The sequence below is a fragment of the Lygodium microphyllum genome, chromosome 1 (assembly GCF_053477565.2).
Source record: "Lygodium microphyllum isolate KBCC chromosome 1, Lygodium_microphyllum_v1.1.10, whole genome shotgun sequence".
NCBI classification, from domain to species: domain Eukaryota; kingdom Viridiplantae; phylum Streptophyta; class Polypodiopsida; order Schizaeales; family Lygodiaceae; genus Lygodium; species Lygodium microphyllum.
Genome location: NC_141135.1, coordinates 176,544,422 through 176,570,874, shown reverse-complemented (window position 1 = coordinate 176,570,874; position 26,453 = coordinate 176,544,422). Strand labels below are relative to the sequence as shown.

The 26,453-nt window shown below is 42.8% G+C and overlaps 1 protein-coding gene across 6 annotated transcripts in view; it reads right to left on the bottom strand.

Moving 5' to 3' along the window:
- Positions 1-26,453, bottom strand: part of LOC148042006 (uncharacterized) — a 198,464-nt gene that overhangs the window by 30,891 nt on the left and 141,120 nt on the right. For all 6 annotated transcript variants that reach the window (XR_015691892.1, XM_087684910.1, XM_087684920.1 and 3 more), the window contains 2 exons: positions 995-1,081; positions 844-898 (listed from right to left, as the gene is read on the bottom strand). Coding sequence is in view for 5 of the 6 variants with exons in the window: in XM_087684910.1 (XP_087541036.1) it covers positions 844-898; positions 995-1,081 (142 nt within the window). In the remaining variant the exon portion in view is untranslated. The remainder of the gene's footprint in view (positions 1-843; positions 899-994; positions 1,082-26,453) is intronic.

The following is a 26,453-nucleotide window of genomic DNA, read 5'->3' as shown; positions in this document are numbered from 1 at the left end:
CTGTAAGATGGTATTGACCATGGAAGCTATGGGGCTGCACTGGAGTGCCATAAGGGAGAAGATGGACTAGCTACTATCTCACAAAATGTTTTCTCCATCTCACTGTTGCAGGGGGAGTGGATTCCATGACAGGTGGGCAAGCTGGGCAAGCAAGTGAGAGTAGCTGGGAATTGGCAGTGAGGGCTGGCTGGGGAGGAGCTCTAGTATTATGACTTTAGAATTCTAGAGTGTTTGATCTTAAAGATCTTAGCATACATCACAGAAGCCTAAACTCCCACCTTTTTCTTAGTGTTTGAACTTGGCTAAGTTTTATAGAGTTCCAGTCAAGTTCCCATTGGTAGATTCTAGAATGAATCTGGTGAGGAAGTACTACATTCTGCAAATCATGGGATACAGACAATAATCTTATGAATCTAAGTGATCCTAAGAGTATCCTCTTAGTAGTTCTTTCATAGATGTGTTCTTCTCATCATTAACTTAGCTTAAAACCCAATCAATCAAAGATCATTAATAAAAAAGAACCACCTGACTGTTTACATTCAAAAAGGCAAAGTTGAATTGTATTTTCAGCAGCTGCTGTTCCAGACCATCTTTTGAAAAATACAGGCTGACCATTGGACATCATAAAATATAATTTATCTAAGACTTATATAAGGTCTGAACTCTTTGGTGTACCAATCTAAAGCAATAATCTAAAATTATACTAAAATTTGAAATCATTCCTCTCATAGTTAGCATGCATGTAGTGCCTTCAGGAATCAGGATTTCATTCAAGTTAAACAACTTCGTTTTTCACAATAAACACCATTCAGAAGCTTATGCAAACAGTGCAGTTCTACTCACTCAATTCTGCTGACAAAAAAACCGACATGCATATTGTCCCTTGATTAATACTTGTCTGCAACAACAAAGTTTCCTCTTAGAACTCTTGGTTTAACAACCAAGATCTTAATTTGATTATCTCTGCCAAAAAGTAGAGTACTTTTGTGCATACCAGTTTCTGAAAATGATTTGAAGTGACAAGAAAAAATGTGTACGCCTGAAAAACTGCAGTTGACGCAGATCCAGCAGAAGATAGGATCTGATCAAAACGAAACATATAGTAACTCGAGCATAGAGAGAGCGAAGTTGACATAACCAAGTCCACTAAAGGTCCAATGTCAAAAATTTTCCTGCAACCAAATTTCTCTAGTGTCTAGTATAAAATCTTTGTTCAACTCCTACATATTTTAAAGTCTTTCAAAACCAGCATTCTATTCCAGACCTAATATCCTTCCAAATGCTAAACTATCATCTCAAATCCATTAAAGCTTGTCTTACAACATTATTCACCCTTCCCTTGTTTCCTCTTGTCTTTCTTTGTTTCTAAATGTTACCACTTAATCTTGAACATTGGATAGACTGTTGGCCCCAAAAGTTGGTGCGCCTTGTGGTATTTCTTTAACTTGTATTGCAAGTGGATGGAGTAAAACTGAGATTCTTCAATCTCCACTAATCCAAGTGCCTCTTGCTATCATAATGACTCTCACATCCTCGTGACAAACCACCCCCAAGCATTGTGTAATTTGGCACTTCTGACTAACCATCTATTTGTAGATGTAAGGACAATGACTATTTTCAAACAGCCCCTTCCAAAATAAACTGGTCATCTGAGGGTCTCAATCACTGATGATTGGTGCTAGCATGCCATGATACTTAAACACATGTTGCAAAAATAAGCATGCCATATAATCCACTATCTTCTTCCTCACTGAAATGAAACGGGCCTACTTATTGAATTTGCAAATAATAGTCTATATCCTATCATTCCTTGTAGGTGTCTTAGGAATCTGCCAAGGCCCATTTGGAATAGAGGCAAGGATTGCAATACCCCGAGTAAATTTTGCTTATCCTACTTCACTTTCTGACATACAATGCATCCCCTAATAAGGTGCTCAATATCATGTCTCAAAGAAGGCTAATAAAAGAAATTCTCAACTACTCTAACTGTGACATCAATCCCTCTATGCCCTACATAAGGAGCATGACTCTCAGTAATCACTTTAGGCCTCAACTACTTTGTGACACTGAATGTCCATGCATCATCAGAAAACAATCTCTAAGCACAAAGTGCTCATGCCTCTCGCCATTAAAAAGAAAATCATATACATTTGCAAAGTTTAAATCAGCAAATACTGATCTTTCATGGTATCTAAATCAGTGCAATATACCATAGTGACAACTGAAATGTGAGGCTTATGTGACAATGCATCAGCCACCACATTCTTTTTCCCATCTATGTGTACAATAATCTGAAAGTAAAATATAGATAAGAAGTTGACCCATCTCATGTGCTTCTCAAACAACTTTGTTTGTGAGGCTTACGTGACAATGCATTAGACACCGCATTCTTTTTCCCATCTATATGCACAATTTGAAAGTGAAAAATAGATAAGAAGTTAGCCCATCTCATGTGCTTCTCAAACAACTTAGTTTGATTCAAGAAATAGCACAATATTTGATGGTCTCCGTCTGCACTGTGAGATCAACTCCTAAAAGATAGTGTTTCCATGTCGAAATTGCATGAATTATAACAAGCAATTCTTTCTCATGAACTTACAAATTCCTTTCTGCACCATGGAGAACACAACTCTCATATGCCACAACTTGGCCATCTTGCATTAAAACAGCCTCTATGTCGTTTCCATATACATTACACTAAACAACAAATGACTTTCATAGATCTAGCAATAGAAGCACAGGATTTGAAGTCATCTTTTCCTTGTGTCCACTTAAAAGACGCGCTCTTTTTTTGCAAAGCATACAATGAAGATGCAATTTTAGCAAAACTGCGTACATACTTCCTATAATAGGAGCATAGACCCAAAGAGCTGTGGATCTCAAGTACATTTCTCAAAGGTGGCCATGAATGTATTGCCTCAACCTTTGTAGGATCTATACAAATACTGTCTGTTGACACTATGTGCCCCAAAGAGTGGATCTAATGTAAGAAAAACTCACTTTTCATATCATTAATGACCAGCCTAGGCTTACGTAGCTCATTGAATACAATATTCGAATGCTTTCTATGCTCCACCATCATGTCATCAAAGAAGATGCCCGCATATCCTCTATGTGGCCTAGAGATGCAATCCATTATCTGATTAAATATGACACAAGCATTTATGAGTCCAAAAGGCATGATAAGAAACTCATACAATCCAAAAGATGTCCTAAATTCTGTCTTAGGCATACCCTCCAATCTAGTGCAAATCTTATGATATCCACTTTTCAAATCTATACAGTTGAATATGACTGCCCTTGCAATCTATCCATAACATCATCCATCCTAGGGATTGGAAACCAATTCTTTACCGTGATTTTATTCAAAGCATGATAGTCAATACACATATCCATGACCCATCCATTTTCTGAACCAAAAGCACTAGAGAACAAAAGGGAAATGAGCTGGGCTAAATGAGCCCTTTTTCCAACAACTTATTCACTTGACTCATTATCTCCTCTTGTTGGGTTGTATTTATCCTCTAGGGGGGACTTATTAGGAGAGCTACTTCCAAGGATAAGATCTATGCCATGATCTTTTGGCATTTCAGGTGCGGTAGCTACCTCAGAAGTGACAAAGAAAAGCAATCAACATACATGTTTAAAACTCACATGTGATCATTTTCTAACTTAGATATATTCCTTGTTGGGTTTGATTCACGTCAATGCGCATAGAGGAGTGTCGATGATCCTCGGTAGGACATTGGGCCACTTTTTACTCTTCTTATGAGAGGTTTTTTTCCCTAGTTACATTCTTTTTTATTTTATGTGCTTATGGTACAACGTTTGGGCACTTATCGTGTTTTATACCTTCTGTTATCCATTTTTTAATTTAAAATTTGAATTTTAGATAAGGGCTTTTGTTGCTTGGGCAGGGTATTTTTGCTTCTCGACGTGTCTGGGACACATTTATTGCAGAAAAATCTTATGCTGCTGAGCACTGTTTGTGCATTAGATAGTTTTGATAGAGAGTGATCAGATTTGTTAATTACAATATGGTGCTTGCTGTAATTTCTGGAAACTTTCACAATTCCGGGTTGTTTCATTTTTAGCTCTTGCTCTTATGCTCTTTGAAAAAGTGACATTTACCATGAGTAATCAAGGATAGAGTGATGTATTCACATATGTATCCAAGGAGGATAGATTGGATGGCAACAACTATTCTCTATGGTCTTTCATGATGAAAAATGTGCTGATTGCGAAAAATCTTTGGGATTATGTCAGTGGTAAAGAAGTTCGTCCTAGAGTTGTGGCTCCTAAAACACCTCTTCCAGGAAGACATGGTCAAAGACCCGCTCTAGCTCAGCCACTTCCCCAGAGATCAGCAATACAAGAGGCTTGGGACACACGGGATGTTCAAACATTGTCACCGATTGCATTGGTAGTTCAGCGACCTATAATCCTGCACATACAGTCTGCAGCTTCTTCACGAGAAGCATGGCTGACACTTGAGTAGATATTTGCTAGAAAAAATGAGACACGCATCTCTTTCTTGAGGAAAGAACTTGAGAATGTGAAGACAGATGAAGGTGATTCCATGTAAGATCATCTTAATAAAATTCAGGACTTATGTGAGCAGCTAATGAATGTAGATGAGTATTATTCAGATGCACAATTGATCTCTACTACTCTGAATTCATTTGCAGCCCTCTTATTTGGCCATTCATATGGCTCTAAATCTCACCATGAGAATTTTCCGTAGCCACTTACTTTCCTTTAGTTGGTTAGTTTGCTCTTAGAAGAAGAGCAAACAAGAAAGAATACTGGGGTGGATGTAATAGCCTACGAGCATGCTTTTATGGCGAGGTAGAAGGGCAAGGGAAACCAGTCTTAAAATATCCCACAAGGTACCTCACAAAGTAGCAAGAAACAGGGGGACACACAAGCCAAGAAGGGCAAGTGCCACTATTGTAAGAAGCTGAGTCATTATATCATAGAATGTAACAAGCGCATAGCCAAGGAGGAGTCAAGGATGTCTATTTCTGATGCACCTTCTATTGCTATTGAGTCCGCGCCTTTTGTTGTAGACAGTGACTACTATTTCTACACTTGCAATTATGACTCTTCTTGGGCTAATAGAGCATTCAACTCTACTAAGGGTGCTAGCACTTGGTTCTTTCATAGTGGTGCTTCTAGGCACATTATATTCCACAGTGATTTATTTCCCTCTATTATTACAACTTCTGTTGGCAAGTCTGTGTAGTGTGCAAACAATGCATCTTACCTTCTTAGAGGTATCGGGAAGATTGTGTTGACAACCATTGATGGCTCTACTCTCCATTTACACGATGCATTATATGTGCCAAGCATAAAGAAGAATTTGTTGTCCATTTCTTCTTTAGCAAAGTGTGGTATACACGTCACCTTTGTGTGAGAAGAAGGCAGGATCAAAGCTCAGCACGGAGAATAATAGACAATGTAAGAGTGAATGTCAGTGAACAAAGGAGTAGACTCCGTAACAGATACATCTAGATCAGCTAGCAAGCGTCTAATCCATATGCATTCAATTGTAGTAGTGAAAGCTGCCTTGTATTCAGCTTCACATGACGAATGTGGCAACAATGGATTGTTTCTTGCTAAGCCAAGATATGCAAGACGAGCCAAGAAAGAAACAATTGCTACTAGTGGAGTGACATGAATCATAATCACCAACCCAATCAAAATCATTGTAAGCATGTAACTGTAGTGGGCCCCCATTGGCATAAAGCAATCCAAGAGATCTAGTACCCTGCAAGTGATGGAAGACACGCTTAACAGCTTGCCAATGTGACATGCATGGCTGATGCATATATTTGCTCAGGGCTGAAACTGCAAACTATATATATGCATAAGTAAATAAGACATTCAACTGTTGGAGCATATGTGTATATATCAAACAAATCACTATCATCATGTAATGACAGCTTAAGTCCAGGTTCCATTGGTGTACAAACTCGCTTGCAATCCTGTAAGCCAAACTTCTCAAGAAGTTTACCAATGTATCTTGACTGTGATAGCCCTATACCTCTAGCATCATGTATGAACTGAATGCCCAAGTAATAATGTAAAGACCCCAAGGCCGACATATCAAAAGTTTGCTGCAAATTTTATTTAAATGCTGAAATCTGATCAACACGTGTCCCTATAAGCAATAGATCATCAACATAAAGACAAATGATTAGCATGGATCCCCCCTCTTTACATATGTAAAGGGTAGACTCAGATGAGCTGTTTATGAACCCTTGGCTAAGCAAAAAAGCATCTATCTTTGCATACCAAGCTCTAGGAGCTTGTTTCAAGCCATATAAAGCTTTTTTCAGCTTGCAAACCAAGTGTTCCGAGCCCTCAACTGCAAAACCAATGGGTTGCTGTACATATACTTTCTCATGAAGTTCCCATGTAAAAATGCACTTTTAATATCCAACTGATGCACAATCCATCCATAGTGAGCAGCCAAAGCAACCATAGACCTAATGGTCGTCATGTGGGAAGTAGAAGTAAATGTCTCCTCATAGTTAATGCCTTTCTTCTGTGCATAGCCTTTAGCTACAAGCCTTGCCTTGCATTGTCAATGGATCCATCTGCATTCCGTTTTAGCTTGTAGACCCATTTTGTTCCAATGGCTTTCTTCCCAAATGGCGAAAACACCAAATCCCATGTTTGATTCTTAGTGATAGAATCCAATTCAGCTTGCATTGCCGCCATTCAATGTACACTTTGTTCTGCATCCTCATAACATTCAGGCTCCTCATCATCAAGGGTACTTGCTACCATAACGAACTCCATGGTATGTGCAGTATCATGCAGACGAGCTTGCCTCTTAGTACGACCAGCCATGGGTGCATCATGATGACTATCTTTCATAGTCTGTAAATACCATCTAGGCATTTGTCTTGCCTCCTGACTGTGCATAAGCTCTTGTTGAATTTCAGTTTCAGCACTTTGCTGAATATTCAAATCAGCCAATGGCTGATTTTCTGCATTTTTCAAAGGAGCAGTTGGCTAAACATTGAGTTTACTTGCTGAAACTCCAGCTGAATCACCAAATGTAATGGGCAACAACCTTTCAAATACATCACGGGCAGTCTGATGTGTCTAAACTAGCCAGGGACAATTCTGATTTTTCTTCAAATAGTACATCCCTACTGACAAACACCTTTTTAGAAACAGGATCATAGAGTCTGTAGCCTTTGCTCTCACTGCTATATCCCACAAAAATGCATTTAACAGCCTTGTTATCCAACTTTTTTCTGAGTACCTTTGGAATGTGTGCATATGCAAGGCACCCAAAGGTACGAAAGTGTCCAACAGAAGGTTTGCGGGTGTTCCAAGCCTCAAAAGGTGTAATTTTCTCAAAGCTTTGGTGGGGCATCTATTCAAAACATGGCAAGCACACATGACAGCTTCTATCCAAAAACTGTGAGGTAAGCTTTTTGCCTTTAGCATACATCTGGCCATCTCCATAAGTGACTGATTCTTTCTCTCTGCAACCCCACTATGTTGTGGAGTATAAGCAGTAGTGTACTGATGGACAATGCCCTTCTGCTTCAAAAAAGAATTCAGCATAGAGGACATGTATTCCCTCCCTCGGTCCGAACGGAGAGTTTTAATTTTACAACCAGACTAGTTTTCAACAAGTGCAATAAGAGCCAAAAATGCATCATACACTTCTGACTTTTTGACCAAAGAGTAGACCCAGCAAAAGTGAGTAAAGTCATCAATAAAAGTCACAAAATAGTAACATCCTCCCAATTACTTTGTCTGCATAGGCCCACATACATCTGAATGCACTAACTGCAACCTGGCTATTGCTCTAAAAGCAACATCACGGGAAACAAAAAAGGATGTATTTTTCCCAAAATACATCCTTCGCACAAGTGCTCAGGAGGTCTCTCTAGTAGAGGTAATCCATCTAGCATCTGTGTACCCTGTAAGAGCATCAAGTTTCCAAAGTTCACATGCCCATCCTAGCATGCCATAACTCTGCCTCTATCATAGTAGGAGTAAGAGTGGATGCCAAGTACACTGACTGATCAACTGAAAGAGCATCCAACTCGTATAACCCATGACATAAAGTGCCTGTCAAGACCAAAGTCATGTGTTCTTTGTCTCTTTCCATGCATCTATCATCATCAAAGGTGACTTGCAATCCACAACGTGCTAAAGAAGAAATAGAGAGCGAATTTTTCCTTATGCTTGGCACAAATAAAGCATCCTGTAGGCGGAAATAGAGCCATCAATGGCACATTGTATAGACTTGCCAACTGGAGCAACACTAACAAAAGAAAATAAATCTTTGCGAGATGTAATATGCCTAGAAGCACCACTATTAAAAAACCAAGTGCCTACATCCTTAGTAGAGCTAAATGCTCGATCTACCCACCAAGAGGTGTCATAACTGCATGTGTAAAAACAATAGTCCCTGTCTGCAACAAAGGACGTGGACTCAGTAGCAGTGGAAGGAGCATCAGAAACAGACATTCATGACTCCTTCTCCTTAAAGCCTGCTCAGAGGCGATAGCATCTATACTACTATTTCTTCTTGTTTGCTCCTCCTCTAGAAGCAAACTCACTAGTTGAAGAAAAGTGATTGGTTGTGCAGCAATTCTCATGGTGAGGTTTAAGGCCGTATGAAAAGCCAAGTATGAAGGAGGTAATGAGTTCAAAGTAGTAGATATCATCTGTGCATCCGAATAGTAGTCATCAACATTCATGAGTTGCTCTCACAAGTCTTGAATTTTGTTCAAGGAATCCTGAATAGAATCACCTTCATCCATTTTCAATGTCTCTAGCTCTTTCTTTAAGAAAGAGATGCGAGTCTCATTCTTGCTTGCAAACATCTCCTCCAAAGTTAGCCAAGCTTCTCGTGAAGAAGTTGCTGAACGAATGTGGGGGATGATTGATTGCTGAACTGCCAATGCGATCAGCGACAAAGCCTATGTATCCCGTGTATCCCATGCTTTTTGAGCTGCTGATCTTTGTGGAAGTGGCTAAAGTGGAGCAAGCTGAGGTGTCCATTGTGCATGTGTTCCTAGAGGAGGAGTAGCTGGAGCCACAACTCCAGGTCGAGCTTCTTCTCCACTAACATAATCCCAAAGATTTTTGGCCACAAGTACATTCTTCATCCATGAAGGACCAAAGTGAATATTTATTTCCATCCAATCTCTCCTCCTTGGATACATAGGTGAAGACATCTCCTCCCTGATTTGCCATGATTATCAATTATTTTTAAAAAAATGCAAAAGGGCAATGTCGAAGCGAGACCAAACTGGAAATCTGAAAAATTTCAGAAATTGCAAGAAATAAATTTCTGCAATTAGTATGCAGAGGTGCACTTTGTCAAAACTGTCTTTAATGCACGCAATCCAAGGTGCAATTAGTGTTCAGCAACACTGTACAAGCAAAATCCCCAAAATTTCTTGCCCCAGATTTGTTCAAAACAGTCTATCAATGACTGTAATTGCAGTATATATGCCAATGTTCTCAAAAAACATAAAAGCTCCAAAATGTCTGATAAATTTGGCCAGACATTTGCATCCAATGTGTCCCAGATACGTTTCTGAATGTTGTGCCTGTTGCATAGGAACCCCCTCTGGAGCCCCAAGAGGAACACCAAGGAAAAGGGAATTCTCTTGCAAGAAAATCTATCTTGTAACATCAACAAGCTTTTATTTCGTTCTTTTGATCATCAAAACAAAGAAAACAGCAATTCTTTACGCAATATCATAGTAGATTTCTCCCACGGATTTGATAGAGTCAACCATAATCTTCAACATCTTCATAGAATCCACCAATATAACAAAGAACACAAAGGAATACACCATCTTTTGAATGGAAATCAATCACATATTATTCATCTTCAATGTCTTCATAGTTCTCTCTCTCAATCTCTCATATACAGTTACACTGTTTTGATAAAATTGACTATCTCTGGCTCTCTCTCTCTCTCTATCAATAGTACATCATCTCCTCACTACAATGCTCTCATAAAAACCCTTAATAATCCTTTTTAGGTCGTGGATGCACCTCCCAAGAGGTATGTCTGATATGAAGAGTCACCAGAGCCACTACAGTGTCTTTTCACAGCTCACTACTGTCACTGTCACTTAGTCTTCTCTTCAGTCTTCAACAGCTATTTCTTCCACTTGTTTTAGCTCTTTTGAACTTAGATTCATCCTTTCCAAAGATTAGAAAACTTTCCCAAAGTCACACATACATTCTACAAAACACTTACAGAAGGTCTACAGAACAGTTACAGTACAGCACCAGAACAGCTACAGTACAGAGACAGAGCAGAGACAGAGGCTCTACAGAAGGTCGTCAGAATCTCATAACTCATACTTAACCCATTCCAAACTATCAAAAACTATTCAATAAGCTTTCAAAAGATCTCAATCTTCATCAATCATCAATCCATGCTTCATACAGAAGACAATCAGAACAAAACAGAAGCTATACAGAAGGTATACAGAACCAATCAGAACCTATCAGAACATCACAGAACTTCATATCTCCACTGAGAATCATCATGAACTTCCAAAACATAATCAATATCATCCAAAACACTCTCAAATACTTCCTTTAACAACCATACATCACTCTAAATCCATCAAAAATCAATCATTCAGACCTCAAAAACAACAAAAATCAGTCCAAAATTCAGTCTTTTTCCACTCTTAACATAAGGTAATTTTGAATGAATTGTCAAATATTTAATTTTCTATAATTTTGGTGGTTGAAATTTCCAACTGACAAACTTTCTAAAAAAATGCAGAAATATAGGGGAATTTTTAGAAAATTTTCTAAGTTGAAATGAATTTGAAAATTAACTAAATCAATTAAAGCATGGAAATCAGGTTAGTTTGGTAAGTAGGGTCAAATCAAATCAACTAAGTCATGTTAGTCTAGTTAAGTTAGGTAAGTCAGACTAAGTTAAGGCAGGTTAGTCAAGGGAGATTAGGTTAGTCTGGGTTAGTCTAGGTTAGTTAGGTTAGGCTAAGTCAAGTCAGATTAGGTTAGTCTGGGTTAGTCTAGGTTAGTTAGGTTAGGCTAAGTTAAGTTCTAACTAACCTAGGTTAGACTAACTAACCTAGGGTAGTTAGTAGGGTGGGGACTAAGCTGAGGTAGGTTAGTGAACTAACTATAGTTAGGGTACCCTAGTTAGATTAAGAGAGACCTAACCCTAATTAGGTTAAAAGTCCTAACCCTAGTTAGGTTAGTCTTTAGCCTAAGTCTAGTTAAGTTAATTAAAGCTAGTTAAGTTAATTAATCATGATTAGGTTAGTTTAAATTAAGCTTAGGTTAGTAGCTAACCTTGGGTGGGAGGAGGTGGCAGAGGGGGAGGAAACGGAGAAAGTGGAGGTGGTGGGGAGGAGGAGGAGGAGGAGGAGGCCGCTCCGGTGGCGGCGGTGGCGGACAGTCGGCAATGCCGCGTGGAGGGTGAGCAGGACGGTAGTATTAGGCAGCAGGCGGCGCCCGAAGCCGGTGGCGGCGGCAGTATCAGTCCAGGGGGAGGGAGGCGGAGCAGTCCGGGGGGAGGAGCGTGAGGGCTGCCGAGGAGAGAGGTTGCGGAAAAGCCGAGGCAGGAGGAAGGAGAGGATGGCCGCTAGGACTGGAGGAGGGAGGCATGAGGCAGGAGGGAGCGACGAGCGTGGGCGCCGGGAGGGAGGAGGCTGTCGGGAGGGCGTCGCAGGCGGGAGGGAGGAAAGGATGGCCGCCAGGAGTGGAGGAGGGTGCTGTTCAGGAGGACAGGCCGCCAGGAGGGTGGAGGTGGCGCTAAGGGAGAAGAGGTGGAGGAACAAGGAGGGAGAAGAGGTGGAGGGAAGGAGGAGAAGAAGAAGAAGGAGAAGAAGGAAAAGCAGGAGAGGAGGAAGGGGAGAGAAGAGGAGGAGGAAGAGGAAGAACGAACCGTAAGGTACGTGATTTTTTTTTTTTCATTTTTTCGTATTTTTTCTTGTTCTTATTTTTCTTTTTCCTTTTGGTGTTTTGTGTTTTTTTAAAAAAAAGATGGATTTTCATGTGGGATTTAGGTGTATGTGTGTTTTTTTTGTTCTTTTTTTTCTCTTTTTTTGTTTTTCTTTAATTTTTTGTTTTTTTAAATAAATTAGATTTGTTTTTTAAAATTATTATTTTTAAATTCTATATATAGTTTATTTATATTGTTTTTCTTTTGATATTAAATAATAAAAAAATAAGAAAAGAACACATCCCCGGCCCGTGCGCATGTGCGGGCAGAGGTAAAAAAATTTGCAACGACGGATTCAAATGAGCAGGGACGGGGACACGCGAGCCACAGACACCACAGGGCGTCTTGAGGCGCGTAAAACCAAAAAAAGGCATGTTCACGCGCGAGGCAAGTAACACGGTTAACGGAAAAAATAAAGAAAATTTAATAAAAGCCAAACCATTTGTCGGATCAAAAATCCGTAAAAAGGAAAAATGGATCAGGAGACGAGGGGAAAATATTGGAAACATGCATCACCGGTTCCGGAACAAAATCAGGGTGTTCACATGGAAAAAACACAAAAAATAAACCCGAAAACACATACGGGCATTAATATCGGAAAATCCGCGCATTGGAACGAAGTACGGAAACAAGGAAAAGTGTGCACAACAATGTGTCCAATAACCTTATCACGTCAAAACACAATTTCAATCGAGATAGGGTGCGTGCGCATGGGAAAAACCCAAAAACTAGGTCGGAAAATGGACTCGAAAATTAATACGGGAAGACCCGTGCGTGGGAATAGCAGGCGGTAAAAAGGAATAATGTACGAAAAAAAGGAATTCATAGGATTGGCACATCAAAGCTCCGTTTGGGAAAAATTAGGAAGGGTTCACATGGAAAAAACACGAACAATGCATTAAAAAACGCTCGAAAAAATTAATACCTAAAAATCCAGTAGTCGGAAGAGAGGGGAGGGAAAAGGAAAAAGTGGAAGAAAGGCTGGCAGGACACGGCTGTCAAATCAAACTGGAATTCCGGTGAAAGTAGAGCAGGTTCACATGGAAAAATGTTAAAAATAGACACGAAAAAGCTCTGAAAACCCGCAAAAATTAATAACGGATGAACTGTGCATCGAAATGACACGGAATAAAACGGAAAAATGTCAGGGGAAATGGGTAGGACAGGCCTGACTCATCAGATCAGGGTTCCGAAGCAATCATGACGTGTTCACATGGAAAACTGTCCAATTTACAGGAATTGCTTTAAAGATTAATAACTTGAGAATCGTCTGTCGGAATAGGGGTTGGCAACAAGGAAAAATAGGCAGTTCGAAGGGACGAACAGGGCTGTAAGGTTGGATTAAGCTTCTGGTGAATGTAAGATCCGTTCGTATGAAAGAAGCGCAAAACCAAGAATGAGGGCAAACGATCAAGAAACAACCCCGAGGACAGGGTGAAATAGAACGAAAGGGTGGGGAAGGGATCCCATCAGGGTAAAATGAAATCATGGCATAGATGCATGATTAGAACAGGGTGTATGCATGGGGGTATGCAACATAGATGTGCAGGGACACGTCCCCACACTTAAGACCTTAACAAGGAGGTTAAACGAAATTTCAAGGACTTAGTACCTCACATCAGACCAACCACGACATCCCCACACTTAAAACATAACCGGTATTGAGAAATAGAAGGTGTAGGGTTAGAAAAACTTGGTCCATATTGCCGAGAAGGAATGTCGACTATCGAGATTGCGTCTGGAGGCGTCGTCGGCTGCAGGAGGTAACCAAGTGTCTTCACAGCACACGTCCTGTGTCCTTCGTGGCAGGGACCATACGACAGCACCCAGGGAGGTAGCTAGTTGAAGGAATCACATGAAATTTGGCGATGACGAGGGATATTGCACTCAACTCACGATCACTCAAATGGATTGAAAGAGCAATCACTCACCCCATGACTAATATCACTCGAGGAAATCAAGATGAAACCTAGAGCTCACACCCGGTTTAGGAATCAACAAGGAATGGTGTAGAGAGTATGCCAGGGTGCACAATTGATGGTGCATCAGTGCATCCAACCCGTCTGGCATAGGTGCAAGGAGAAAGGCAAGGGAGCCTTGTAGTGCAGTGTATAGAGCAGAATGACGTGTCTTGTGCTTATGGCAGAAACCCAGTCCGTGGGTGCATAGGAGAATGGGAACGTACCTGACTCCAAAGGTCATAACGTCCCTCAATCCTCACCTCTCGATAATTGATTGAAGAAACTCCAGTCACACTCAGCCCACCCTCTGTCTCACGCTCCATTGAAAGATACAGAGGGCAGCCCTTCACCTCTTGGTAATTGATTGAAGAAACTCCAGTCACACTCAGCCCACCCTCTATCTCACGCTCCATTGAAAGATACAGAGGGCAGCCCTTTCATGAAACCCTTCGATGTAATCCTCAAGGTCGCTTGTGCAAAGGTTGTATGCCTTGTGCACATTTGATGGTGCAACTGTGCATCCCACCCTGTGCCGGCATACAGTGCAAGAAGGAAGGCCAGGGAGCCTTATAGTGCAGTGCACACAAACAGATCGTGCGTTGTGCATAGAGAGGCCCATTCCGTGCGTGCAACACTCCGTTCACACATCTCACCTCTCATTTGATTTGAATGGAAAGACTGGTCACTCACCCTACCCTCTGTCTCACTCTCTGATAGATATAAAGGGCAACCCATACTCACATCCCCATCCTGTTAGGATGAAAGCTCGCATCACTCCAGGTGTTGGTGATGAAGATCATGTCGGCTGCTGTTGTCATGAGGATCTTGAAGACGAGGCGTACCCAGGGAGGCAGCCTACAAATCTCATACTTAAATGATTGGTAAGAAGAGTCGTCCGTTAAAAAGGGCAAAGCAAACGGACTGATACTGTAGAGACAGCGCACCAAGGGAGGTGGCTTCAAATTACCTGCCAGAAAGATTCTGCTGGTGAATCAGGTATCCTGAACTGCGGGGTGTTACCACCTTTTCCACATTCAGCTTCTCGCCCAAGGGTGTTTCCACCTTTTCTTGGAACGAGGCCTGTTATGACAGGGAATTTCTTCCTTTTCTTCCATAACAGTTTTATTGTTTGTTTTTTTTCTTTTCTTTTCCTCTTTTTTTTTTTTTCCATTAAGAAAGAGAATGGTAGAAATACCATATGTTAGGACCAACCTCGCCACCGTTGTTGGATCAGACGAGAAGAGAACAATGTCGGAGTGAGATGTTTTTGCGAGGGGGTAGCAGAACGAGACCGCCTCATGAGGAGAATCATAAGGGCTATTAGAAGCACGACAAGGACAGTGCGACGCCCAAAAGGGACGGGGTAGGTCGACTGTGATTGTCAAGATTCCCAGGGAGGGAAGTATTTCTTTAGGCGATAGCCATTGATCAGGAAAGGATCACCAAAGGCATCAACGGTCTGTACCTGAACAGAGCCGTTAGGATTGACAGCAAGTACCTTGTATGGACCCATCCACTGTTGTTGAAGCTTGCCAGGAAACTTACCAAATCTCGAATCATAGGCTATAACAAGATCACCTTCTTTGAACTCCTTGTGCAAAGTCCCATTTGTGACGTCGGCAATGGAGTCACCACTGTCCAGCCCAATTGCACCATCACCACCAGTAGGTCTTAGGCCTTCGTATGAAAAACGATCCTTTCTTTCAATGGCCAAAGATCTTGCTGAGACCTCGGGAGATGACGTAGTGACATGCATCAAGGAGTTAGATAACACCTTCACCACATTCGCTAGGAGCTATGAGAGGCTTGATCTAGGACTTGTTGATGAATCTCTTGCTTCTGATGTTCGTGCATTGCAATGCACTTGGGAAGTCTACGAGTTTATGACCGTCAAATTCCCCAAAATTGCCGCCGAATTAATCATTAATGGAGAAATATCAAAGGAGCAAGCCGTTCTCAAAAGACTTATTACCTCGTACCGCAAGCCTGCTCACTCTACACCTGAACAAGAACTAGAGGAGCTCACGCAGCTTGCCAGCTCTGCTTCTTCGTTCTTACAACTGTGGTATGCCTTGCGACTCCAATGGGAGAAAAAAGGCTGCGGCATCATGACCAATGCCGAGCAAAGAAGGGTAATCAAAACAATTGAACACGACCCTACTTATGTGGCACCTCTTTCGTTTAGGGTTTTGGCCATTATACGCAACATACACTTAGATGACCATGTCTTGGCCCACCCTTACATTGACCAATTCCTTATGGAAGAGGAGTTGCACGTTGCTAGCCGCCTCAACTCCGGGGACATCTTTCATGATGTCTTAACCTATATCACCCAAGCTTCCATACGACCATGCGAACTTGATCGTCATGCCCAGCTTGAATATAACCCTAACCTCTATACTTGGCTGTTGGCCAAGTAACTCGCCCCACAAAGTCCATGTGAGCCCTCCTTCTCCCCTTGCTAATCCTAGGAAGGATTCCTTTAAAACTTAAGGAAAGGGGGGGAGAGTGGGGGAGCAAAGTGAGAGCCAAGTGATGTAGCAAGATGTATAATGGATGAAAATGATCAACTTAATTCAAATAGGAAAGAATGCAAGGAGGAAGTAGACATTGCTTTTGAATTATTTCGAAGTTTCATACCTCTAAAGTAGCACGGAAAATTGTCACATGCATTCTTTCTTGGGTTTTTGTCAGTGATGAGTCAATTCATAACGCTAATGTTGGTATGGTATAATGACAAGCACCTACCATGGCAGGACAGGGTAAACTTCCATTCACTGAAGAGGAGCTGACAAAGTATGGAATCAGTATTGAGACACGTGGATTTAGCCAGTTCACGTTCAGACATGCCATGAATTTAGACGAAGCCATCCTGGAAGCGCCAGCAGTGAACGAGTTGGTGGACAAATGCAACCTCCGAAAGTACGTGGAAAAGGTCGGACAGGCTGTAGATTACAGCATGTGCGCTTACTTCTTAAGGAGCTTTGATGAAGGTAGGAGCATTGCACGGTCACAGTAAGGACTGGTGACCAGGAAAGAAGGGTACAAGTGCCCCTTAATGCAGCTATTGTCGAGAAAGCCGTGGGGCTAGTGCCCAAGAAGAAGAGGCGCCCAAAAAGAGATGTGTATACCATGATGGGAGTCAAAAAAGAGGACGTGCACATGGTGGATGGAATCAGTTTGGCTGATATTCCAGACCCCGCAACAAGGATGCAAGCTAAAATGGTTCACGCCCTTTTCTCAGGACACAGATACAACGCTTTAATGAACAGAATCGGGGTGCCATTGCTAGAAAGCATCGCTGCAGGAGTTCCAGAGGAGGTGGATTGGAACGGCTTTGTTCAGAAAACTATCAAGAGTTCAGCCGCACTTCTTGCTCCAGCCGCAGCACTAGCAGGTGGAGAATTTCCTGCCTCTACTGCACCATCCGCAAGGAAAAAGCCTACCTCGAAAGCCTCCACAATCAGATACGGGAGGTGTCCTGACGGCAATCATCGATGAGGCTATCAAGGATGCCGGTGTAGATGAAGAGCAAGCTGTGCACCAAAGCTCACCTCACCGCGATGAAGAGGGCTCCAGTGAAAAGATAGTAAGCGACAAAGGAGAGCCGGAGGTACCACCCACTCAAGCGGCTGAACCACAGAAGCAAAAGAAGACTGACAAGAGCCAGAAAAGAAGAGCGAGCCGAGATGAAGAGGACTCAAAGAGAGTCAAGGAGGGTGGAGAAGGAACGAAGGAAAAAAAAAGAGGAAGAACTCGAAAGAATTAGAGAAGAATTAAAGAGTGCAGAAGAAGAGAGGCAAAGAAGGGCAGAGGAGGAAGCCGACGAGCTAAGAATGAAAGAACTTGCTGAGTTGGCAGAGGCCACTCGTAGATCTGTCGAAGAAACCCATGGGGGAGGAGAGATCGACCCTTTGAGTCCCCGTCATGAGGCTGAAACAAGTGGCAGTGTGGAAGCGGCCCCAGTGGTTGTAGGCAAGGGCAAGTCCCTGCTGCACCCCCTGCCTTCCTCCTTCGTGCCAGTACCAACCGACACCACAACCACAACCACCCCGCAACCCACGCCCTCTCTAGACACGGGCCAACTGATGAGCATGATGCAACTACTTGTCAGTAAAGTGGTTGAGATTGTACCGAAAGCCGGAGCAAAAAGGCCCGCTGCCGCAGATGCCAAGTCCAGGAAAGATGCAAAATGACAAAAGCTAGAGGCGTCAACCACTACAGCCCCTACTCCCATGCCACCTGGTGCCGACTACGACGCTTATGTGGCTGAGATTCTAGTACAATTGGACAAGGCGAAAGAAGAAAAGAAGGTGGCCCTGGTGGAGCTAGAGAAAGAGAAGGAAATTTCGGTAGCCTTAAGGCTAGAAGTTTCAAAGCAAGGAGCCAACCGAAGAAGGGAGGTGAAAGCGCTACAAGATTAGCTGGAAGCAAAAACCAAGGAAGCCCAAGACAATGAGAGCCGCCTAAGACAAAGGCTGGAAGATGAAGAGCAAAACATGGTGGTAGAGCAACGGAGCTTAAAGTTACTAGTGCAGCAGTATGCTGACTTGGAACAGAGGACTGCCAAACTGGAAAGGTACGGACAGATAGCAGCTCAAGAGGGCGGGCCAAGTGAGCAATAAGAGGGTGCCATAGCTTTTCTGCTATGGTATGGACTTGAAGAACAAGACTTATTGGAGAGAGAGATAGAGTTTCTAGAACAGGAAAGGCCGGCAGCCCCCGCAAGAAGAAGCACAAAGGCTGCAAAATGAGGCACAACGACTGCAAGGTGCATTGGAGATTGCCAAGGGAGACATAGAGGCTCTCATGGCCATGGCCTTCACCCAAAGAAGGTTGCACCTTGCAGAGATCCAAAGTCATGAGTAGCTTGTGCAAGAAAAGTCAGAACTAATTGTTGAGGCAGAAAAAAGATTCAGCATTGCAAATCAGGTAAAAGAAATTGCTAAAGAACAGCTGGCTTGGAAATCTAGGGAAATGAACCAACTCTGGTTCTTAACAAATGAGCAGCAGCAGGTTGTGACGACCTTGGCAAGTGAGCTGGAGGGAAGAAAGAAAATGGACGACAGCGCCAGCAAGTGGGAAAAGAACAATTTTGAAAGAGTTAGGCGTTAACAAAACGCTTGGCGGTGGCCAAGTGCGAGAGAGTGCTTGCCGAGTCCAGGGCAGAGGCTGTTAATGTATGCGCCAACGCACAAAGGCAAGCCTTCCTCAGCACAGTACTACATGCCACCCAGACAGAGAGCAATGATTCAGTGGAGAAGATAAGAAGGAAGCTAGAACTGACCACCCGAGCACTAAGGTATGGCCTTCAAGAACGGGATCTTCCAACAGGCACAGGAATCACAAAAGAACAGCAATTTCACTACCTACGCCGTGCCGTTCTCTCCATTGTCGAGCTTAAGGAACTTGGGTTTGAAGAGCATGAGCAGCCACCACCGCCACAAGCGGCCCCAGCAATTGCCGAGCAGAATGTCGAAGAGGGTCCGGACTTTGAGCAAGATGCTGAAGAAGAGCAACAAAGAATGCCCAGTCCGCCTCTACCAGACCTCCCGCCTGAAGAGCCCGAAGATGCCCACATGCCCGAGCACATTGTGGCAGCCAGAAGAAGGAGACAGGAACTAGCAGAGGAAGCCCAGTGCAGAGCACGATCACTGCCAAGACAATTCCCTAAAGAGCCGGTGCCACTACGGGGGGATCCCCACATCCTTTCTTGTCATCCACACCTCTGAAGGCCCGAGCCGCTATTAAAGAATATCTACAAAGTCTCGCATTCCTATCCCAATGCTTGCGACCACCTCGTAATCCGGCTGAAGATGATAGGCATTAGCTAGGACATCTTCCTTGTATGCAACTCTCCTTTAATAAAATTTTTTTAAAAAAAGCACGAGTGCTCACTACACCTAGGGTTCACACCTAGCCCCTCCCCCACTTCACGCTTAGGGCATATCAAGGGCAGGACTTCCAAACCTGTCACCCTAAGTTTTGCACTGCACCTTCAACCACGAACTGGGTCCTCAAGTGTGTGACATTACCAAGGGCTTACCCAAGGTTAGACCCATCTCCCAGTTCCACTACACAGGCACTTACACCACACCATGAGACAGACACATCCCTTAGGGAGTGCACAACTTTCTTTTACAGGCTATGATCGTGACTCAGTGAATGGTCACCCAGCTAAAGAAGATCATCCACGACATCCGCTACTGGCCAGAAGTTTTTTCCTGAGTCGGATAGGACACCACTACAGCAGCTTCAGGAGCTTTTGCATATTTCGATGGTTGGATAGACCAACATGCTTGATGTAGCCGACCATCTGCCTGTTGATGGCTATCATGATTGAACCAAATCAAGCAGACGGAAAACTCAGTGATGGATCCACCATTGGCATAGGTTTTGGAACCTCATATTCTCCAAATGATTAGAGATCCCCAGGTTTATCAGCCATTGCAGAATGGGAACTATAATTGTACGAGAAATGCCAAGCATCTTCATGAAGTCTAAAGCACGCCAGAATCTCTCTCGGTCATTGTTAATCAAACTCCATCACCTCTCATTCACAACAGCACCTTTTGATTGTGGTCATCTACCCACCAGTTCCATGCAGCAACAACCCCAACTACCTCACTACTCCCCACCACAACGCCATGGGACTAGGAGGGGGGTAATGTTTACCACAGTACAGAGGAGCGGAAAATGGAGCAGAGGAATGGGAAAATGGAAGAAGGAGATAACCGAAAGGGCACACGACAAAGGAAGGAAAAGGCGCCCTGGATGGAAGTCAGACCCTGAAAATTTTGAATGACGACCTCTCCAGAGGCCTCAATGTTGCCTCGAGAAAAGAAAAGAGTAAAAGCGCACCATTAATTGTGAGAGCACTCCCGAATCCTTGTAAAAGAGTGCCAGGCTCACTCCTATGCAAATTGTATGCACTAGTTGAAAATGGGATAAGTTAGAACGGTGGGAAATAGGAAAAGAGGGCCTAGGCTAATGGCCGGCCATGTAAAAAGTGGGGATGACTGCCCAAAAAGTAGGGCATGTAGATAAAGTTCAAAAGTGAATGAGAAGCTCATTCTTGTGTGTGGCCAAAGCTTCTTCCTCTTCTTCTCTTGTTCTTGCCTTCTTGCTTGTGCTTGGGTGAGGGATTGAGGGAGTGTGAAGGAGTGAGGGAGTGTGTGTGTGAGAGTGAGGGATTGAGAAGAGGAAGCTCCCCATCTTCTCTCTTTATCTTCTCTTATTCCCTTCTCTTCTCTTCTCTCACGCGGCTATGGAGGATGGAGCTTAACGGAGAGGGCTTGAGGTTGCTTGATCTTGCCACAAGGATCATGGAGCTACCGGAGTTCAAGAGAGAGGAGGGGACTCGATCGAGCATTAAGGTAAGCTCACTACACCCGTAAGGTAGGCATTGCGCATTGGCTATGTGAGAGGTAGCCATGGCCACTCGGCTTGAAACGCTTGATCAATAAGCGGTCCGTAGGTCTCGGGGTAGAGCTCCGTAGCTCCCCTCCATCTTCTCTTTTCTTCCACAAGAGCTTCTTGATTATGAACCTCAGACAAATAAGCATAGGCTGAAAATGAATCCACTAGTGCACTCCACCTTGCTCTCTCTCATATACTCTGACTTGCATCAATCAATTCATACTTTGGTATTTTTCCCTTTTCCATGCAATGGGGGTTCAAAGAAATAGAAGATGTAGAAGAATACTCAAAGAGGTGAAGCCTGACATTTTATTTTTGCATTATGAGAAGATAAATCTCTTGTAGACAAAAACGTGCATAAAATAATACCTTCCTCTATGTTGCTCAGACCGCCAATCTAATGCTTCCATTGGCTCTAAAAGGGGGGTAAAATATCAGGGCACCTCTCCAGAATTCTACCAGATCACTCCTCTTTCATCTCCCAGTTCGGAGTGTTGTTCGTTGCCTGAAAACTGCGATCGCGTATCGCACGATTTCGTCAATCCTTCTTTTTACATAAAATCCTTCCAAAATGGTTGAAAGCTATATGCTTTCTTTTACATGTCATCCTATTCTAGAAGTTATCTACAATTTTTGGATTTTTAAAAGAGATAATATCTAAAATATCAAAAATTGGCTAAACTTGTCCAAAAATCTAGTGTTTTTAAACCATCCATACTACGGACACTGACATTAATGAATAATATGGCATTGGCTCTCTAGATCAATAAGAAAGCCGCACTCTAGAGTTTTTCATATTGTGACCACATAGCGGCATGAAAGTGCACATCTAGATTTTGATCACAGGGGATAGAATGGTATCCATGAGTCTATAAGTACTCGTCCATCCTGTGGTACCAAGACCGCGACACTTCCTTCAGCCCATAAAATGGTATCCATGAGTTTGTAAAAGTACTCACCAATCGTATGGTGCCAAGACTGCGGCACTTCCTTCAGCCTTTAAATAGCTTTATGCCTCCCAAAATACCTTGTTATTCCGGTTAGCCAAAGAGAAGCCGGAAGGCTACTCCACATAGACTTCCTCCTCGAAATAACCGTTTAGAAAGGCACTTTTGATGTCCATTTGATAGATCAGCCAACCGTGGTGAGTGACAAGATAAACCAACGGACAAAATGATGTCAACCGAGTGGTAGGTGCGAAGGTTTCTTCATAGTCAATGCCGTGATTTTGCTTGAAATCTTTTACTACAAGGTGAGCCTTGTATTTATCTAAAATACTGTTAGCCTTTAGCTCGGGCTTGTTATGAGGATGATCAGCCAAGATCCAAGTACCATTTTGATTGATACTATCCAATTCCTTTTCCATGGCCTCACGCCACAAAGGATCCTGGAGAGCCTCTTGCCAACTAGGTGCGAAGGTTTCTTCATAGTCAATGTCGTGATTTTGCTTGAAACCTTGCACTACAAGGTGAGCCTTGTATTTATCTAAAGTACTGTTAGCCTTTAGCTCTCGGGCTTGTTATGAGGATGATCAGCCAAGATCCAAATGTGCAATGTAATCAGCTGTAATCAAAGATGCATATGAAGCTTGAGTGGCAAGCTGAGCAAAACTTCTAGGGTCCTCTAGAGTGGAATCTGCTGGAAGGATCCTTGAATTCCATATGGTCTACTTGTGTACCAGTGAGGTAACGGGTCTCACGGAGTGGGCCTGGGAACTAAAATGTATGTAGGAAGGTTAAGATCAGCCGAGCTCAAAAGCCAAGATCTCAAATGATGTGAGAGGAGGTGAGAACGTTGAGTCTAGTGCAAGAGACTGCATGATGTCCCTTCAATCAAAGATGACATCCCTCCTAGCTATCACCTTGTTCGTCCAAGGATTGAACAAACGGTAGGCTTTCGCTTTAGAAGAATAGCCCACAAAGATCAAGTGATAAACTCAAGGTGTTTTATATCTCGTAGTTCAATGTGTGCGTATAAGCATGACTACCGAAGACTGAAGTGAGAAACAACAAGCCGAGAGCCAAAAAAAATGCCTCGTACAAAGTCTTCTTTGGGACCACCGTAGTTGGACATCGGTTAAGGATGTACACTAAAGTGTTAATAGCCTCAACCCAAAGTCGCTCAAGGAGCTCTACTATTGCTAATAGCATAGAGCATGCCATATTCAACGACTGTTTGGTTCCTATGGTTAGGACTCCATTCTGGGCAGGGGAGTTGATAGAGGTGAGCTGGTGTGCAATGCCCTACTCTTGTAGGAAGGTAAACTCGCCACCAAAATCACTACTCATAGTACCCGTACGACGTCTAGTCTAGTTATGAACCATCAACACCCAAGCATTGAAATAAGTGAAGGCATCTAACTTGTGTTTGATGAACTATACCCACATGTACCTAGAGAAATCATCCACTATAAAAAAGGAATACAACATGCCATTTAAGGTGGGAGTGGATGTGGTAACACAAACATCTACATGAATGAGCCTAAGGGGTTCCTCAATACGTGTGATAGACTACTAAGGGAAGGGTGTACAATACTGCTTACCTAGCTAACATGCTTTACAGACCTCTCCAGATAGTTTCAAACATGGAAGGCCCTCAACAATCCCCTGACACAACAGCTCATACAAAGAGTCATAGCCAAGATGACTTAAGAGAAAATGCCAAAGATGCTTAGGGTCTATGGGATTTTTTGTAGTGGCCAAGGCCTCTAAGCAATGAAACTCCGAAACATTAGCAATTGGCTTGGTAAGAAAATGAGTCATATGGTAAAGGCTCATTGGACTATGTCTTGTCTCAAGCAATCACTAAACCAGTCCGAGTGTCTAGGACCTCAACTGTGATCGGTGAGAAGAAAACTGCTCCCCCCAACTAGCAAAGCTGTTGAATAGACAAAAAGTTCACCCCAAGATGAGGGACATGATAGACATCATCTAGCAAAGACAGATCCGTTGACACAACCATGGGCTTGAATCTTGACCGAGAAGTTATTTGCTACACGGACTCTCCCAAATGTAGGGGCTCAGAAAATGAAAATGTCCTCTATAGGAGTCATGTGATGAGTGGCTTCACAATCCATAAGCCAAACAGGTGTTGATGTGCTCAACTGTGACAAGTAGGCCCCTGTAGTCACCTCATTGAGAGGCAACTTGTAGGGGTGAATGAGACTCACATTTGACGTCTCTAAGGAGACGATGTGGGCCTCTATAGACGAGTCAGAAAAACCCTCAAGAGTTGAGTAGTTCGCCGCTTGTGAAGGTTGACCAATGGCAATGTGGGTCTAGCTGGCCACTGCCCCTACTGGATTGCCACCACCCTACTTCCCCCTACTGGGAGTTACCGGACTGGGGTGCGAGGATCTAATTCTTAGATTTTGGCTGTGTGTCTCTTGCCTTAGATCGACACTCGTTATCATAATGGCTAGTCTTTTGACAATGTTGACAATACCTATCTTTCTTAGATACATTTTGCCATCCAGGTTTGAGAGTAGATTGTGTGGATCCTTGGGATTCACTAGTCTTGTTTTGATTTTGATTTGATTTTTCTGTTTCCTTGCCCTACTACCCCTTCAAAGAAGCAACGAGAGTCCCCTCTATCAAGGATGTATTATGAAATTAATCGAACAACCATGCATAACACAACAATTAATACTCAAACTCATAAAATCTGGGCATCTAAGGCTATCACCTATTGTACAAAATGGAAATATTTTCGTGGCAACTTGTTAAGGAACATTGTAACTTGATCATCAGAGAACCTAGAAGTCCTAGTGGTTGAGAACTAAGCGAGGAGACGCCGATACTCAACCAACTTGGCTTTCAAGTCATCCTTGTTTGTGATTTTAAAGTTTTGAAGCTCATGATCCAACTTGATGCAATGGGTTCTATCTCGAGCGGCATGGCGGTCAATCAAGTGTGCCCAACCCTCCGATGCTAAGCCGAAGTGAAAAAGCTAAGAGTAAAACTCAAGCAATAAACCCTGTATAAGCTCCACAAGAGCGAGGTGTTATGAGCCTTCCATGAGAGAATGACCTCATATGGAACAAGGACGGTATTAACTTGGGGTTCCCACCCATGCACTAAATACCATAGGTTCAAGGAGTCTAAGACATTCCTTATCAAGTTTGACCAAGTGGTAGAGTTTGACTCATTGAAACGATTCTTGTCATTAAAAGCATGCTTGGCAAATGAGGAGCTAGAACCATGAGGTGTCTATGAAGGTGGATAGGTGGCGTAAGGTCAAGGATAAGATGGTGATGGTGGTGGAAGATAAGGAGGAGGAGGGAGTAATGGTGGATAAGAGAAATAGGCTGCCAATGTCCAATGAGTGCCGATTGATACAGAGGTAGAGAAACCACCATAGGTTCATATGGTACCATAGGTGGACGTGGAGGTACTGGGACACGATATCCTTGTCTAAATATCAGCTAGGGCACAACATAATGACCGGATGATCCACTAGGTAATGCCATAGAGGCAAACTCTCGCACCAAACAATCCATAGTTGGAGTATGTCTAGGAGGCAGTCCTAGAGGGCTAACCCGAAAGTGTGTGGTACACCACTCGGAAATGGGTATTTAGAGGTCCTAAAGGTTGTGCCTAAGTGTGCACAACCTCCTAGTGTGGTGTGTGGTGGTAAATGTAATGCACTTAATGGAAGTAGAAAGGAAGGTGCAACCAAAGATGAGGGAGGTATGGGTGGGAGCCCAAATGGATTAGTGATAGATGTTGTGAGAAACATGGTTGGTTTCTTTTGTCCATTAAACACATAGGATAAAGATGAAACTACTCCAAATTGATCATGAGAAGCAAAATCATTTGAAGAAAAATGAAGGAAAGAAATACTTACAAGTTCTTCTTTCAACTTCTTACCTGGTTTTGAGTTCATAAAGAAATACATGTCTTACTCATTACTTAGAAACCAAAGGTTATTTTAAAGAGTCCCATCTTGATGAGTATCCCTCGATCCAACAAAAAATATAGAATCAGTTGGCATAGCATCTGACATAATAGGTCTCATACTTGGCATTGGAGAAAAGTACTATGGAGGTGGAGTGTAATCCAAGCGAAGTTCCACTTACGAATGGCCAA